The sequence below is a fragment of the Drosophila yakuba genome, chromosome 2L (assembly GCF_016746365.2).
Source record: "Drosophila yakuba strain Tai18E2 chromosome 2L, Prin_Dyak_Tai18E2_2.1, whole genome shotgun sequence".
Taxonomy (NCBI): domain Eukaryota; kingdom Metazoa; phylum Arthropoda; class Insecta; order Diptera; family Drosophilidae; genus Drosophila; species Drosophila yakuba.
Window position 1 is genome coordinate 6,672,553 of NC_052527.2, and position 17,342 is coordinate 6,689,894.

Sequence of the window (17,342 nt, forward strand, 5' to 3'; positions counted from 1 at the left end):
AAATACAACTTTTATATGTTATCTGACATGAAGGTATTCCCAAAAAGTAAAGGTAAACAGAAACGATGCCAGTGCCAGACTTAAGTGAAGAAAACTCGTCTGCCATAAGTCCTTAAAACCAGATAATCTGCCATTTCAATGGCTCTAGTCTGCCCAGGCAGCTGTTGATGTGGAGTCAATGGTCCAGACAAATCTATTAGTGCATTGCTCTCTTTCCGGCGAAAAAGAACAAACATTAGCGTCTAATTCCCTCGCGCAACAAATTCATCAACTGCCACATAATCCAGAAAATTTTTCAGCACTTAAATTTGGACATGACTGGAAAGTTTTCCTTTCTTGCCTACTTTCGGGGCCTCCTAATCCCTAAACTGTCGCAAAACTTTGGCCGCACACAGAACCAAAAGAATCCAAAAAAAAAAAAAAAACACACACAAACATAAAGGGAAATAAAAAAAGGCCAACGAAACTTTTTGCAGAAGATAAAAGTGCGAAGTTTGAGACCGCGGTAAGGTCGGTCAGGCCGGGGAAAGCGGATTGGGGAAGGAATTTGAGGCGAAAATTACAAACATTTTCAATTATCAAGCCAAACAACGAGCTTGTGATGTATTGTCTGGGCGCTCATTATAACATTACCGTCATATAATTACGGCCTGATGCCTGTTTATTAAGTTTAAATGGCCTCGTCTCTCTCTAAGTGTGTCGCTTGATAAATGACTCTGGCGCAGCTTTTGTGGCGACTGTACCGCTCCAAAATGGCTCCAAAATGGCACTGGCCAGCTACTGTCACCTGCTCACAATCATTTTTCAAAGGGTTATGCAAAGACAAAGCCAAGACGGTAAGCAGTGGTCGGAGAAGGATGTCTTCCTTTGGATGGCGTTCGGTGTCCATTTTTCATAACACCTTGCGGTATGCTACACAAAATGTATATTAGTTTACCTTTCTGTCGCTCGCAACTTTTTTGTTTACCAAACATTTTTCAAGTGTCACCGTCAGTGGGGGCGAGAATAAAGGAAAGCTCCTTGATTGAAAGTAATTAAGGGGGGAATTATCCTTGGCAGGCTAAGAGGGGACTAACATTTTTTCTCTTTTGTTCCACTATGAAATAAAAGCCCACTATGACAAACTCAAACACCATTCAAAAGAAAAATGCTCTGCAAATGTGTACTTATAATAAAACTAAAAAACTGTAGGTTCTAAAAATTAAAAGAAAAGAATTAGGGAGACTTTAAGCTACTTATTTCTATACAAATTCGTTTTTCAATCAGTACGGAAACAACTGGTTCAGATTAAAGAGCAAGGCGACTTGACTGCTGCCTTCAACCCGACCTGGCCTTCAATTAGCTATAATAAAGTTAATGATTCGAATGAGATTTTTATATTAACTTTCTGACAGCTTGATGCGGGTAAGCTGTAGCGGCCAAATGGCTAATTGACACTGGGATTGGCCCCAGGACAAGTAGACAGGCTGACAGTCTCTCGCTTCTTGTTTTATATTTTATTTAATGGCTTCGCATTTTTTGGGCACATGCCAAACAATGCCATACTGACAGATACATTCTGAGCAAAAAATATGTAAAAGCTTTTTCCTTGCAGCAAAATTACAGTTTCATTGCTTAACTCTTCTACTGAAGATGTTTAAGAGTAGAACACTTTTATTGGCGCCCAACGTGGGGCCAAACTTATGTCCGAATAGAAGACTCTTCCTTTTCAGTTTGGTTAGCATCATGTCAGCGTTCCTCCTACTTACCTAAAAGCCAATAGTCAGCGAAAAAAGGAGAACAATGGAGTGTTTAAAAAAACTATTAGCTGTGGTATGTGCCTACACGAAAAGGATATTTTATGAATCTCGTTTCATAGACGTGTTTGCAGACTCATCTCAACTTCACACTGCGAAATGAAAACTAAACACAATTAAAACTACCGAACCTGGCACAATTTACACCAAATAAATTTTGTTTTAAATGCTATGGAGCTCATCATATTGCAGAAGGGGGGGAATGCTGTTGCAGTTCCTGCATTGCCTGTTGGTTCTAGTTGATTTAATTAAATGCATTTGAATGCAATGCCTGGAAATGCGTACCGCCGGCTCTCAAAACCATCAGCCATATGTGGTTCAGCACAAACACACACCCATGCATGTGCTGGTGTGGGTGTTGGTGTTGGTGTTGGGAGTGTGTGTGCCTCCAGTTGTAACTAAAACAAAAACGGAAATGGTAAGCGTATGTTGCTGACAGCACCCTCTGGTCTTATTTCATGGTAAAATAAGTGAAGTCATCTAAGGCTAACGAATGGGGCCGCACGGGTCGAGTTCGGTGTGTATATTTTCATAATCTAAAATGGAGCAAACGCACTCCACAGCAGCCGGGAAATCCAATGAAGCCAAAAAGCTGCGGGCCAAATTCACGTATCATTTGCAGTTGCTCATTTTCACGTGGCATGTATGAAAGGAGACTTATTTTGAATCAATTAAGTCTTGAATGAACCCTGCTCTAGAATACACTTCTTGCAAATCTAGGCTATGTACGCGAAAAGTTTCAATGCTCTTTTAATAATTAATGAGATAGTTATCTTCATTATTTATTATAAGTTTTGAGAAAGTGATGCTGCAACTCCAATACTTTTCATCTGATTAACTGAAACGTAAATTTACTTGACAGACTTTTTTAAAGAAAATATTTAACATGCAGTTGTCAGAGTGTCGTTAATATGATAATCGTAGAGATTAAAATAATGCGACAAGATAGCAGGAACACATAAGATTTTCCAAGCTTCAATAACCAAAGCATTTTCCTGCAGCTGTAACTATTGGAAGCCCAACTCAGAGGAGCACAATGGGGAATAAATGAAATTTAATTGAACTTTCAGCAGGCGTCTCTTTCCCAGATAAAATTGCAATCTCGCTCTATCTCACATTGAACCCGACTGGAAATATCATTTGAGGGCAGTCTGGCATAACTAATTGAATGCATAATTTACAATTAAGTACGTAAGCTACTTTAATATTTATGTCTATAAATGTGCAGGCCACCTAGAGCTGACAAGCGGACGACCACGCCCCATTCCGCCCCTAATTCAGCCCACCGCCCACTGCTTCCGCCATAAGCCCCAGTTTGCCCGTTATCGACCATCATTTGTGCCAACTGCAATAAATGTCAATTATTCATGAATTTTCAATAACTTGAGTCGAGGCAAAATAGAAAAGTTTCTTTTCGTTTTCATGCCCTCTTAAAATAATTTTTTTTTTTTCGTTTTTTTTTGGCCACCATTGCCAGCAGCAATGGGCAGCTGGGCAAAAGTTTTTAATAACATGTAAATATGGCCAAGAGGAAGACAGAGATGGTTAGTTGTTGGAATAGAGCAAAGACTAGCTAGACATTGGCGGGCGTTAACTAAGGAGCAAGAACACATAAAGTACGATGCCCAACAATATGAAAAGGGAATTACTGGGGCGGCAGAAAAGCGCACACGGGGGCTAGACAGGGAGGCAAGATGTGGCAGAGCGAGAGGGAGAGGGAGAGAAAGAGGGGACAGAGCAAACAAGTTTGCCTTCAAAGGCAGCGAACGTGCTCGGCAGGCACAGCTATAATGGTGAATAATTAACAGTTATTAATAATGACAAAAGCAGCTGCCGCCAATGCCATCGAAAGCAGCTTACAAAATGTGTAGCGCACTTTTTGGGGCCATGACGGCAGGAGTCCACTTTTCGACTGCCAAAGGACTGCGGACTAAGGACAGCGGACAGCGGACAGCTCACTCGTAATTTCTGCACAACATTTGCGGGACCTTCGATTTAAAATTCACCGCCAATAATAATAAATATAAATCATTCCCCATCTGTCGCTGGTCGCAATAGCTATGACAACTTAGCCGACTTCCACCTCAAATTTATGACCAGCCAGTTCAGCTCATCGGCTGTTTCACTTGATCCCATTCATATTCAGTGGGGTAATTTCAGCTTTATGCATTATTACTTTCGAGCTAGATAATCATCAATCTAAAGTTAAACTTTTGAGGGATTTGGAACAACTCACGCATACCTTTTGTCGTTTCTTCACAGAATATTATTATTAGTACAGTATTAGTATTATTTCCAGCAAATAATGCACAGCATTAATATTAATCCCTTATATAACTAGTCAACTAGTTTGTAATGACATTCGGCGCTTCAAGTGCACCCCTCCAGATAATCCAATTACTCAGCCCGCCTTCCAATCGGCATGACCCAGGACCTTTGCACCTTTCAAATGGCATCGGCCATAACAACTGCGCCCACATTAAGCCCAATAAAATAAATGGCCAGCCATAAATTACATAACGTGCGTCAGTTACACACATTTAACCATTCATCGCACATAGTGAAGTGCCTCGAGCTGCGAACGAAAGCCAACTTTGCAAAATCGACAAGTGCTGGCGTTTTTTTTATGCAAAATAATCCTTTGCCTTCCTCGTCGCCATTGATGAATTATAGCAAATTAATTTTACACTAAAAAGTGGCAAAGCCTGGCACACACACACAAACACACACACTCTTATCAAGGCATTTGCATGGCTGACGTTGCGAAAACAACCATATCAAATTCAAATTCGCATAAATTTAAGAGCCTGAGTTTCGAGGGCAAACCGAAGGGGCTGGGAAAAAATCGATGCGCCTAAAAAGAATTGAGAGCTGCTCGGCTTTCCGCAGTGCTGTCGCTTTCTCAATTTCTACACAATAAAAAATTAGGCCTATTTTATCAAGTAAATATATATGAATCTAACAAAACAATTTAATTTGATTCATACCGCAAGATATAATTATTGGATTAATTCATTGGATTAATGATAAATGCATGTCATTATATTTAACTATACCTCCAAAGTAACAGAATCTAATGCTATGTATCAACAACATGTTTTATTTTAATTTTTAAATATTTTTTTCTGTGTACAGCATGGCGCCCCCACTGTGAGCAAACTCTAACCAAAGTCAAATCGATTATTATTTATCGTCTGCGGTGAGGGGTTGCTCGTCGTTTGGCTGGTTGACGCGGGGTTGTAAAATAAATTCAATTTACTGGCAAAAAGTATCTAAAATTGAATATTTCACCTGCTCGCAACGTAGTCCCACGTTTGTCATTTACCAAAAAACTCGACAGTAAGAATCGTGCGTGGCTGGTGATTGCTTGAATTTTTGCTATTTTAGTTTATTATTTATGTAGGCAGTCTTGCAGAAGAAACAGTTGCAATAAACTAAGCAATGGTCAAACTAAATTCGTAGGGACATACAAAATTAATGATTTTTGGAGTAAAAAGAAATTAAACAAAAAACCTTAAGCATTCACTTTACAAACATGCAGGCTTGGATTTCTGATTTAAAGCCCAATTTTTATGAAACAAGTGAATGACCTTTAAGCGCTTGAGAGTACAGAAGGTCTTCTAAAAGCAACAGGCAAAATGTTAAATTAAATTGGGAAAAACAGCTTCCAGCTGTTTGAGTAAAATCAACACGAAAAAAAAGGGAATTTTTCAGTCAGAAACGGTTTGGTTTATTAAATATTTGAACCTCGGGCCTTCGTCTATAGAAATAAGCTTGCATAAATGGCGGCCTGCGGTGCATGCTGAATTCAATTTAAGGCCCTGAAAGTGTCGAGAAACATTATGCTAATGACTTCGACAACGGCAGAGAGAATATTCGATACTGCCACTGTTGTAACAGTATCTGAAAAATTCACTCTGCGCACTCGAGACGGTCTAAGTGGCATCGGGATACTTTGATTGGGGCTCATGCACAAAGAAGGCGAATCGAATGGCCCCTCAGGCGATGTCCCCCGTCTCAGTTACTGTGTTCTCACAAGCCAATCACTAAGTTCCTGGCACTGGGACAGCATCCGGTCATACCCATACTCCGTATGCACGTCCAGGTCGAGATCATCGTACTTATCCTCGTTGTCACATGCTCTGGGCTTGACTCCTAGGCCAACTGCTGCCTTGTAGACCACGAATGTGATCAGGCTCATTAACCAGCCGCACACGGCGCCGAAGGCAATGCAAGTGGCCGCCTTGATCAGTGCTCCATAGTCGAAGAGCAGATGGTTGTGGAACAGGGTCAACTGTTTGCTTAGATACTGCTGATACTCCATATTGATTACTGGAAATTTTTGATCTGAGCTGCTCCACACGCCTGCTCTTTAAAGTGTGCCCTTTGAAGTGGAGCAGAAATCTATAGCCATGGCAAAGTTGTCAAGGCTCAGAAAGTTTTTAACTTTCCAAGTAACTATTAGCTAACGTGTCACAATACTACCCAGATCACAAATACTAACATGATTCCCAACCCCATTGAAATTGTCTGTGTCCACGTGGTCCAGCCGATCATTGATTTTCTGGGCTACCTACTATGGGATGTCCACTTCATCGGCTTCCTAGCTGGCGTTGCCATCCTGGGAATCATCCTGGGACTCATCCTTGGGATCTTGTCTGTAATTTGGTATAAGTCTACACGGGACGAGAAAACCGAGCAGAGTTACCCCGAAGAAGGTGTGTTGGCCAATGGAAAAAAGGACGCCTAATATTGATGGCCTGCATTGTTTATTTGAATTTACAAGTTGGTTAGTTTAGTGATTAAAATTACTGAATCGTGATGGTGCTTTATTTCGCTGTCCATACGGACTCCGCTCTAGTAATCGTAGTGAAAAAAACAGGTAAATCCAAAACGGATTGTAGTTTTTTGAAAATAAATGCGGAATTTTCGAATCGGTTATTTATTTAAGCACAATGTTTGTTACGCAGCTTATTTGTTGAACCCTTGAAATTGAAATTTTCTGCAACAAAGGTCAATTCGGTAACGCCTTTTCAGAGGTTAATGCTTTGCTAAGTATATTTTAATTTCCCAAAGGAAACAGAGGCTAAAAGTGCAATCAGTAAAAATAAGCGAACCAGACCGGCATAAACTAAATTTGAACAAAAATTCCGCTCCCAAAAGGATGTAATTCTGGGAAAGCCAAACCCCGAGACATTGGCTAAAGAACGCAACCAAAAAAAGGGGCTCAGAAGGAGGTTTTGTCAAAGGACAACGTCTTAAGGAGCAAAAGACGAGCCCCCAAGGCGTAAAGACAATTTAAGTGCCCGCTTAGTTCGCGGAGTTCATAAACAGGACGCTCGATAAAATGAAAAACGTCGGTGTGGTGGTCGGTATTTTTGCAACAAAAATGCATGACATCGCCCAGGATCAGGATGAGCCAAGCATGAGGATGAGAATGAGAATGAGGATGAGGATGTGGATGCGGAGCCAAGTAAATGGCAGTCGGCCAATGTGGCATCCCCGACTTTATTAAAATTTTGACATCCCAAAGAAGCGGCGGCGAAGGGAGCGGATGATTGGTTTTGTCGTAGTCGTCTGGCGCAGCGAACCAGCAAATAACCAGCAATAAAATGGCCAAAGTTTTCGCGAATGGTAAACTTTGCACTGCCATTGCAAGAACACAAGTCAACAGAAACAACGAGCTAGGTAGTTTAAGAAAAATTAAGTTTCTGCGCCGCTGCGCTGGCAAAGGAAATGCGTCCTCAAATTTAAGGTGCACTGCAAGCAGAAAACTCTGAGTCTTTGCATTTTCAGGCTGATTCTTTGAGAGTTTCCTCTAGTTAATATATAGTTAATATTGTAAAATATATCGTGCTTATGTGTATTATGTGTACTTATGGGTAGAAAGTACTATGCATCCATATAAGAAATAACGAATACTAACTTCTCTGAACATTAAATTATTTCATATTTTGTTTTTAAACATTAAATTAATTCTGCATAATACTCAAATTGAATAATATGATATTACTGCGCACATGAAAGCTTTAACTGCAAGGTATACCCTTATGTATACATATATTGATATGGTTTTGCTCTGTTCACATCGGTGGGTGGTGGGTGGAAATGAGATTAATGTGGAAATTCCGGGCACAGGCGTCGCACAGTGGGTCCAGTTAGTAGTGCAGTTATTCATAAATTTTCAGAGATCTAGATATTTGTTAAAATATAATTTAGAAACCTTTGCTGTGAGGTTTCTTGAATTTGATTTTCTAGTTTTTCATATGAACCATATATATTTTTATTGTAAATGCAAATATGTAATAGTGCATGTTTTGTGGTTTACGGCTATTGTTTGCTCTACAAGGCCCACTGTGCGGCGGCTTGCCAAACATATTCGTCATTTAAGCTCAACCAAATGTAATATGAAAATCGGGATGAGTGGGGAAATGTCAACGTGCATTCTGCAGTCGCAGTGGCAGTGGCATTTAGGTGGGTGGTTTTGGGGTGGTTTTGGGTGGTCCTGGGTGGCTAGGTGGTTGGTTGCCTCTGTGGGGGCTTGGCTGCTTTTTGCTGGGTATTGTGGAATTTCCTGTCAAGCTAATTTCCTTTGGGTGCTGGTGTTTGGTTGGGATCGCGTTGCATTGCCCCAAGTTGGCAGCCCATTGAATCAATTCACCTGCATGCATAAAATATTTTCGCTGAAAAAACAGCACTCACACACACACACAGAAACATCACATAACATTCTGATATACGTACCTGGTGTGGCATACGAGCGTAGTTGTATGCAAAATATTTCAAACATTGCATATTTTATAGTTTATTGACTGCAGCGCGCCACTCCGCTCCTGCTTCATAGATTATCAACTAGTTTGGGACATCGAGTCCTCCTCCTGCTCCCCCTGCTCCTCCTTCCCCTCCTCTTGCTAGCCTTTTTTTCCATTTACGTCGCGTAGTTGACACAAAATGAGCGCCACATAGGGCTTCCCAATGGGGTACCGCCATCCCCCCCTCCTTTCACTCCCTTCCCTTTACCAGGACCTCCTGTGTGTGTGTGTGTGTATTTGTTTCATTCGCCGCTTTCAGCCTTGACTTGTTTGCCAATTGCAGCAGGAGCTCTTGGTGTGTCGTGTCGCTACGTTCGGGAATTGTTTTGTATAGCAAACACCCACATAAAATAACTTACATATATGTCGTACACTGTATGCAGTACACGGCCATGGGAGTACGATTTACATGGCAGACCACTCGGGTCTCCCGGCAGGTGTTATTAAAATTTATGTGCGAAAAAGGTGTCGAAAACCGGTCATTTCCCAACGGGCAGTCAAATGAAATGGACCGCCGAAGTTAAAGTTATCTTGTTAGCTTGGTTACAAAAAAGTATTGGCTATCCAAAGTATAAGGCAGAATTTAGAAATTATGGAAATATTTCTATTCTAATAGTTTTCTCAGCATAGAAATATTTATAAACTATCGATTAACTAACAGAGCAAACGGGGGTAACTCAAGTATCTAAAAAATTTGCAGGACATCGAAATTTTCAAAATAACAACGTAATATTTTGTTTTTTTTAAACCGATTTTACAATTTAACACTGGAACGACTATTAGTTCTTTGCAGCTTTTGTGACCCTAATATTATCCAAGTGCCAGTCCGCAAGATTGTAGTCAATCTGAACTCATTTCGAAAGGACCCACGACCCATTACATGGAGATAGGAAAACGGGGAGTGGGGCATTACGTGTGTGTGGTGGCAGAAAGTGCTAGATTCTGCAGAGAAAGCAAAAAACGGCCAGCGTTCAACTAATTTCAAATTAAACTCAACGTTAGCTGAGCAAAGCCCAGGCTACCCACGCCCATTATCCTTCACAGTCCTTTACAGTCCTTCACCGTCCTTCTAGCAGTGCCAACCAAGGACTATCTCGAACAATTTTTCAGCATTTAAACACTAAAGTGCCAAGCTAATAAACGATATTAGTGCCAAAGCTCATTTCAACAAATATTGTTAGTGTGTGCACCAAGTACGTATGTAGGAGTGTATACTTGTGTGCATGTGCATGTGTATGTGTATGAGTGGCTTGTGGCAAGGAAACTGAGCCAGAGTCCTGCCGATAGTCTGCTTGCCCCATACGCTCCACCCGCGTTGTGCAAACATTTTCTAAACAGTTACCAAATAAAAATGATTAGAAACGTGACTAAGAGTGCAAAAAATGTTATTTACTTAACTGATGCGAGCTCTGGGCCAGCAAACTCAGCTGATGATGTGGCGGGACGGGACAATACACACGGGGACAAAAGTTTGCTGCATTGCAGTTTGCACAAGGATGCTGCAACCATCGACATTTACCAAATGTCCGACAAAAACTTTCAAATTGTGTGAAAACTGCGGCGAGCAGCGGCCAATAAATGCATACTACAAATGGTATGACTCTTCACATGCAAAATATTCATATTCGAATAAAAAATATTTTTAATAATATATAAAACATAAGAATATATTAATAACACTGAAACTTGAGCTTTCTTGTTCTTAAAGCGCACGCAAAAATATGGATGGCAATAACAAGAGAAGGACATTTTTAGAAAACGAAATAAAATGGACATTGCTCATCCGTCACGTTGGCCGCTTCCATTGCCAATTGCTGTCAAATGGCATATTGCTTTACTTATCCAGCATTTATATCTAATTTTATTGTTGTGCCATCAAAAGGGCGGACTTGCGGCCAAGTCTGAAAATTGCGTGCCCCGAAATAGCACACTTTTCTTATTGGATTTCAAAGGAGCATTTTCTCGAGCGGCTGGAGTTAAGGTGAGCTGCGGTGCCAGGTAGTCGCTATGTGTACATATCTATTGATTTGTTATGACTGAAACGAAATCGGAGGACGAGCAGTGCTCCTTGCTCCTGGCTGACTGCTATAACAACATTTTCCATAATATATAGGATGAAAGCAAAAAAGCGAACGAGAGCCAGGGAGAAAAATATTCGCAAATACATGACAGGGGGCTATTGCCTGTCGGTCCTTCGTTGCCGGCTCCTCGTTGACATTTTCATTAGCAAATTAATTTTAATTGATTACATTCTATGCGAGGAGGCGCACACAATGCTTGTGGGTAGCTCGATATATTGAATTACCAGTCCATATAAATGCATATACATATACCTAGCCTCTTTGCCCGTTGTACCTATAAATCATTGGAGTCGGCGACTAGGCAGAGTCGAATAATTCCATTAAAGCAACTTGAGAGCCATTCAGGGGGCCTCCAAAGATCATACAATATGAATTCGTGGATGTCGAGTTAAAAACCTGTGCTTTTAGCCCGACTTCTCCCAGGGGCGAAAACTTAATGGTGTCTGCAAAAACACGCTTGCCTTCTGGGTAACAAGTATTGCATTACATTTGATACTCAGCGGATTTGCATTCGAACCAGCTTCGTTTTGTGTTTTGCCAGTCAATACATTTTAATTAAGTATAATTATTTGTAACTTGAATCATAATAGGAACACGACGTGAAGTGCACATTGTCTGCCTGTGACAAAATAATCCATTACCTCTTGATGAAGCCCAACGACACTTGTTAAAGTATTTTTCGTATTTTTCTTTGTGCCCATAAACACAAAATAACTTCAAGATTAAATGAAAAAATTCACGTCTGCTTGAAGTACAAGAAGGTGGCTGGGAAATCACCTGCTTCCCACATCGAAGGAAATTCTTATCTTTGGCACTTACCTTGTCGCCAGATCCCGATGAACGAAATTCATTTGCTCCAAATGCTTCATGCCCGATGCAATTTGTGTGGCAATGTAGACTAAGCACCCGAAGCTGTGCCGCAGACGTGTAAGGATTCCGATTCCGATTGCGATTCCGGGTGGACGAGGAGGAAAGCACGGAGGGAATACAGAGCGGATGCGGAAGATGCCAGCGTCAAATGAGAATTTGAAAAGTTTTCAAATGCGACAACGTCGCCAAAGTTGGTGGGGTGAGCGAGCCAAGTAACGAAGTTTCCACATCCGTTGGCGCAATTCGGTGGTTGGTCCATGGGTTGGTTGGTTGGTTGGTTGGTTGAATGGTTGGTTGGTTGGGATCGGTGTTATCATTGAACACGAGGCCGGAAGTGTCGCGTCGGCAAAAGGCGTCGGTACAGGAAGCACGATAAAACGCACCCAGAAAAAAGGGGGAGAAACAACGCATTAGTTGAAAAGCACTTTCCAGCACACTTTTCTTTTTTGTGGGCGAAGGGTCCTTACCTAAGACTCTTCTTGGCCATCAGTCCGCTGGTCTCGGCCACGTGCTCCTGCAGGAACTGGTTCAAGTCGCCCAGGCAGTGCGAGTAGTCCTGCACAATGCAGATGGGCTCATCCCGCAGGCAAGCACCCACCAACCGGGCCACATTGGGGTCGCTCAGCTGGGCCAGCTGCTTCGCCTTGCTGCGGAACTCCTTGCGCAGGTGGTCATTGGCTCCTGGTCGCAGGGTGGCCACTGCCACGAGGGTAGCACTGCGATGGGTTTCAGATTCGGTTAGATCGCTGGGAAATGACGAATATTCCAGCTTGGGTGGTAAAAAAACTATAAACAGAGCTCCCAAATAGTGACGAATGCAACACCTAAAGCCTCAAGAAGCTCCTTCTTTAAATTTGTACACAATAGCTAAACGAAAAGAGCACACCAATACTCTATGCATGTTTACAGTAGTCTCTACCCCTGCACGCACATTCACCCGTCGTATTTCAGAATTCAATTTTGGCTCAGTGCCGAATTATGCAAATACCACAGAAATTGTTCAATTTTTGGTGCGTCCATTCGCAATGTTGTGGCTTTGATTTTCAACGTCTATTATAATTTTCACCTGCGGTCCAGGACAATAAAATCTATCTATTGTCTGATAACTGTCTCTCCAACTGTCCATTAATATTTTAGCAGACTGTTAGGCCCCCGGGAACGGCAATGCGTACGCCCTCGAAGTTGCCTCTCTTCTGCCGCCCGCCCGCAAAATGCCCTATTCCATATTAAAATCTGTCTGGATGTGTGCAGGTCGTTTTGACTGTGTGTGTGTGTGTTAATTATTTTGCATACATCTGTCTGAGTCTCGGAGGTTTCTCTGATGGTTTTGCAGCCACTGCAGGGACTTCCTCACACTCCACACCACTCCACTCCACTCCGCAGTGCTGGGCAACTCTGCCTGCTGGCTGGGCAATATTACGTATACGTAATACGTTTTGTGGCTTTCCAACCGCAAAACTATTAAAGCAAGCTGGCAAATCGAATTGTTACGTAACGTAACGTATTAAAATGTGCCAGAAGCAGAATATTGGCCTGCCACCAGGATATTGTTCGAAGCTTGACTCTAATTGATTTTTGCGCATGAAAACCAACGTTGGACGTTGAGTCGGGGTATTACAATAGTCATGGGCATATATTTCAAGTGATCCAAGGGGGTTGAGTCTGCGGAAGAATAATAGAGCTGGGAGCGAAGGTTATGTGTACATCCATACATACATACATACATACAGAGGCTTGCGGTTGTAACATGTTTGATGGATGCAAAAGCCTGTCAACCCGCCATTTACCAGCTAGAAACGGAGAAACGGACTGATGCTGAGTAAATGACCACACACAGAAACAAAGTTTCGGTAGAAATCAAGTAAGTCTGCAGTTTAATTGCTTTATCTTACTATTTTTGGTTGAATTTAATAAGAACAATAGATTTTGCTGTAGGGGTGTCACGACTATCAGATACCCATTGATGAGCTGAGGACTATCTTTCGATGGGAAATTAAGTTTGAGATACAAAACGACTTCTTTAGAGCTTTTCAGACTTTAAGGTTGTATAAAACCGTATAACTACCACTAATTTTTGGGCTTTAAGGCTCCATACTGACTAGTAGCTAGGTTTGGCAGAACTGAACTTCTGCACCAGCCCAGTTTACTAAAGATTAGCCCTCATCCCAAAGTGGAATGCTTGTTTGTGTGTGGAGTGCCGAGTTAGAGGGCATTCCACTTGCTGTTCTGGCAGTACTTACTTCAGCACATTTGTTTCGCACAAATGCAGCTCACCAAATACGCCGGAGCCCAGTTTCTCGACGATGACCAGCGACTGACGTGGAAACTCCTGCACTTGGCAATTGGCCCGCTCCTCGTTAATGTCGGCGAAATTTGCGCTCATATCCAAATTGTAATGATGCGGTTTGACCACGCCCCCGCCCCCTGCACTGGTGGGCGTCGTTGCAGCCGTGGTCGAGGAGCTAAGGGATCCGCTGCTCTGGGAGCCCGGTGGCGCCACGGGCATGGGCTTGCTGCAAACTGGCGTGGCTGCGTAATATTTCTCCGGCGGCGGTGGCACGGGCGGCGAAGGTAGCGGCAGTGTGGCCGCATTAAGAGAGTTGCGTGCGCTGGCGGTCACTTTGGCTGCGGCAACAACGAATTCGGGACTCGATCCTGGTCCAGGACCCGTGGCCGTTCCGCATGTCGAACCGCATGGCGGGGGCTTGGGCAGCAGCTGCTGCATGTGAGGCACCGCATAGTCCTGGCACACAATGTCCGGCACATCTGCAATTAGACGGAGACGGGTTAGTGCTAATTTTGTGCCATAAAAATCCAATGAACGCCAGCCTGTTCCAATTAGATGCCCCTGAAATCTGTACCTATTCGGATTTGAACAACATAACTAGTAGTCTACTAAGAGTTTCGTCGAATGGTGGACGACAAATTGTGTGTTTTTCTTTCTCAAATACAGATAGAAATATTTACCTAATATCAAAAAATTTCTAAAGAATTTATCCCAAATGTTTCAGTGCTTCGGTTAACCACTACTTGATGCGTTGTTGAGGACAACAAATGTTCAAGCAGCTGCATGCTGGCCATAAAAACAAAGTATTTGCTTCCCTCTGCATATGATTCAGTACAGCTTTCTGAAGAAGTGCAATAGTTTGCATTTTGTGGATGTTTCCTTTCTCGGCTTTTACAAATCTTTGTCTTCCTTCGTTTCCAGCGTTTCCGTCGGTTTCATTTGTTCTGTCCAAGTCTTTTCTGCCTTCGACTACAAACTTTTCCCATTTAGCCATAAGGAAAAAGGAATGTGGAAAGCGGGAAAACGGGATGGCACAATGGAGGAGCATTTGGGCAGATGAGAAGTTGAACCTTAGGGATAGGAAAAACGGCGTGTGGCTAAAAACTAAATGAAATTAATTGCAACTTGACGCCCATGATTTTACTGTGGAATAAAAGCGAGCTCTTGGGGTCAAAATCTATTTATGATAACCGGGAAAAGAAGAGGTTCTCAGGATTTTCCCAAAACAGAATTTGGTAGCAGTTGTGGCTGGACAATTAGGCTTGGTAAAAGTAATTTTACCATAATATGTAGCCTTTGTAATGTTTTGTAACGAAAATATTCCGAAGAAATTGATGTTTTTAGTTTTAGGATTTTTTTACAATTTAATTTTCTTAGAAAGCAAAAAAACTGATTTTACTTAGCAGTTCATTTAGCTATAATGGGTAACTGTGTATGCTGGCTTGTTGTTTTCGCCTTAGAGTCCTTTTGCATTCGTTGTGGCCCAGCAAATCTAGAAGGACATAATAACATAACAGCCAGAAGACGGGAGACAGATTGGGCCACAGTCGAGCCACAAGGACAGTCGCAGGCACTCAACGAACGTTAATGACAAAACTTTTCGACGAACGAGCGAATTTCGTATGCAAGTCCTTTGAATGTCTGCACGTGTGTATGTTTGTGTGTGTTATCTACAATTGTGTGCACGTATATGAGTGTCTATGTAGCGGAGCAATCAGGATCCTCTAGTTTTGAAGTTGCACTAAAGTTGTTGGGTCTTACTCGTAGAAATTCAAAATACTCTACTAGCATAGACATTTGCAAAATAAAAATGCGTTTGGCGCTTAAAATTTATTTGTACAAATAGTATTCTAGGATTTTATAGTGCTTTAAGCTGTAAAATTATGAAACATTTTGAAAAAGAGCTGCTTAAAATATCATTTAAGTGCTTTAGCATTAAAGTGGATTTTTGAAATAAGTTTTTTGAAAGGGTCAATGCTAAGTTGTTTATTTGCGTTTTAAAGCTATCAAAGATCAAACCAATTTGTTGAGCTCCAAACGAGTTGTTAATCCTTAAAAGCGAAACGGTGTGCTTTTAAATCCCGTTTTACCTTTTTGTTGATATTTTCTGTTCATGAAGCCAACATAAACGAGAATTCAAGAAATTCATTGCAGAAAGAAGGTAAATTTGGGACTGCGTGTCAGACTGACTGGTGGAATATGGACGACCTGCTTTCAAATGACTTTCGTTTCTCGTTTTCTGCTCAGTGTTATTGCTATACTTATTTGCATGCAAAGTTATTAAGTTCGTGGAATCCTTTTTTTTTCTCCCAAGTCTGTGCTTCACTGTCCTTGTGGTCGTGTGCAAATTGCCAGTTGACTTCAAAAATATAGTTTAATTTGAGTGACTCGAGTCGAGTCGAGTTGAGCTGTTCCCGTTCAAGAAGTTTTGCAGCCGGCCTGAAGTTTGAAGCACTCAATTTGGAATCGCGCGAGACTGTGCCGAGTCGAGCCAGCAACTCAGCCATTTTTGCTTTTTTAATTTATTTCAACTAAATTAAATTAATATACCACCAGGCAGACCCAGTCTATGGAATTTCGCAGCGGAGGAGGGAGAAGGGAGGACGGAGAGGCCATGACAAATATTTGCTGCCCAGTTATAAAATGCACCCAAAGGCAACGTAAGGAAACTTTTTGGCAAATGACTGGAGCGCATGGAAGGCGTGCTGTAAACGTTTATGATGAGTGGGTGTGGGTATGGAAGTGGGAGTTGGTTGAGCAGGCTATGAGGTGGCCTGGCAGGGAATCTCTACGAGAATGTCCTTAGACAATTCGCACTGCATGGTTATAGTCGATCTTATGTGAAGCAGATAAGCGCATCTTACATAAGCACTCCAAGCTGGATGCTCGTGCCACAAAAAATGCGTAACCTGATGCACCTGCGGGCCAACAGAGGAGCATCAGAATTCATTACAATTTACGGAGCACAGGTCGTAACTTCTAACTGCAGTTTTATGTCCGTGTGGCAATTAAAACCGTGCACATGTCGCACACAAAAAAGGGCCACACAAAACATTCTGCTAGCCAGATGAACTGGTAATACCCTTGCTGGAAAATCCAGTGGCTTTGCTGGGATACAACCAGGAACCTGGGAACACAAACAGGACTTCTTTGACGTTATATTTATCTCCATGATTAAATCTTCAACTAGCAAATGTGGTGTAGTAATCTAAATCATAATAGTTAATAAAAAGTGATGATCAAATTTATTATGCCTAGAAATTATTTGCAAGTTGGGGTTGGATGATTTATACTGCATGATTTATAAACAACTTTTATTGTTTTTGTTTCGAGTACCTTCCTTTCAGCCTGCATACGCATACCCTGCAAAATATTCCGAAAAAACCGCCTGGCTCAGCAATTCAAAATTATGTCCTGCGGTGCCAACAACGCTCTCTTTCAACCAGTTTTTTTTTGTAAACCCCGTTCAGTTTCTTTGCTACATCGCTGTGAACTC

At 41.9% G+C, this 17,342-nt stretch overlaps 3 protein-coding genes across 3 annotated transcripts in view; 1 reads left to right on the plus strand and 2 right to left on the minus strand.

The window, feature by feature from the left end:
- The window catches only part of LOC6527114 (discoidin domain-containing receptor 2), a 74,140-nt gene that overhangs the window by 8,672 nt on the left and 48,126 nt on the right, over positions 1-17,342 (minus strand). The window contains exons 12-14 of the mRNA XM_002088171.4: positions 13,800-14,325; positions 12,027-12,275; positions 11,509-11,601 (exon numbers count right to left, since the gene is read on the minus strand). Coding sequence (XP_002088207.2) covers positions 11,509-11,601; positions 12,027-12,275; positions 13,800-14,325 — 868 coding nt within the window. The remainder of the gene's footprint in view (positions 1-11,508; positions 11,602-12,026; positions 12,276-13,799; positions 14,326-17,342) is intronic.
- On the minus strand, positions 5,503-6,165 carry LOC6527113. Its single transcript, XM_002088170.4, has one exon. It carries the CDS (start codon positions 6,118-6,120, stop codon positions 5,818-5,820), a length of 303 nt encoding a protein of 100 aa, XP_002088206.1. The 5' UTR covers positions 6,121-6,165; the 3' UTR covers positions 5,503-5,817.
- LOC26535494 lies at positions 6,301-6,618 on the plus strand. The gene has a single exon (XM_015199142.3). The coding sequence runs from the start codon at positions 6,301-6,303 to the stop codon at positions 6,544-6,546; it is 246 nt and encodes an 81-aa protein (XP_015054628.1). The 3' UTR covers positions 6,547-6,618.

Coding starts and splice junctions, on each gene's coding strand:
- LOC6527113 (XM_002088170.4), bottom strand. CDS start 6,120: ATGGAGTATCAGCAGTATCTAAGCAAACAGTTGACCCTGTTCCACAAC.
- LOC26535494 (XM_015199142.3), top strand. CDS start 6,301: ATGATTCCCAACCCCATTGAAATTGTCTGTGTCCACGTGGTCCAGCCG.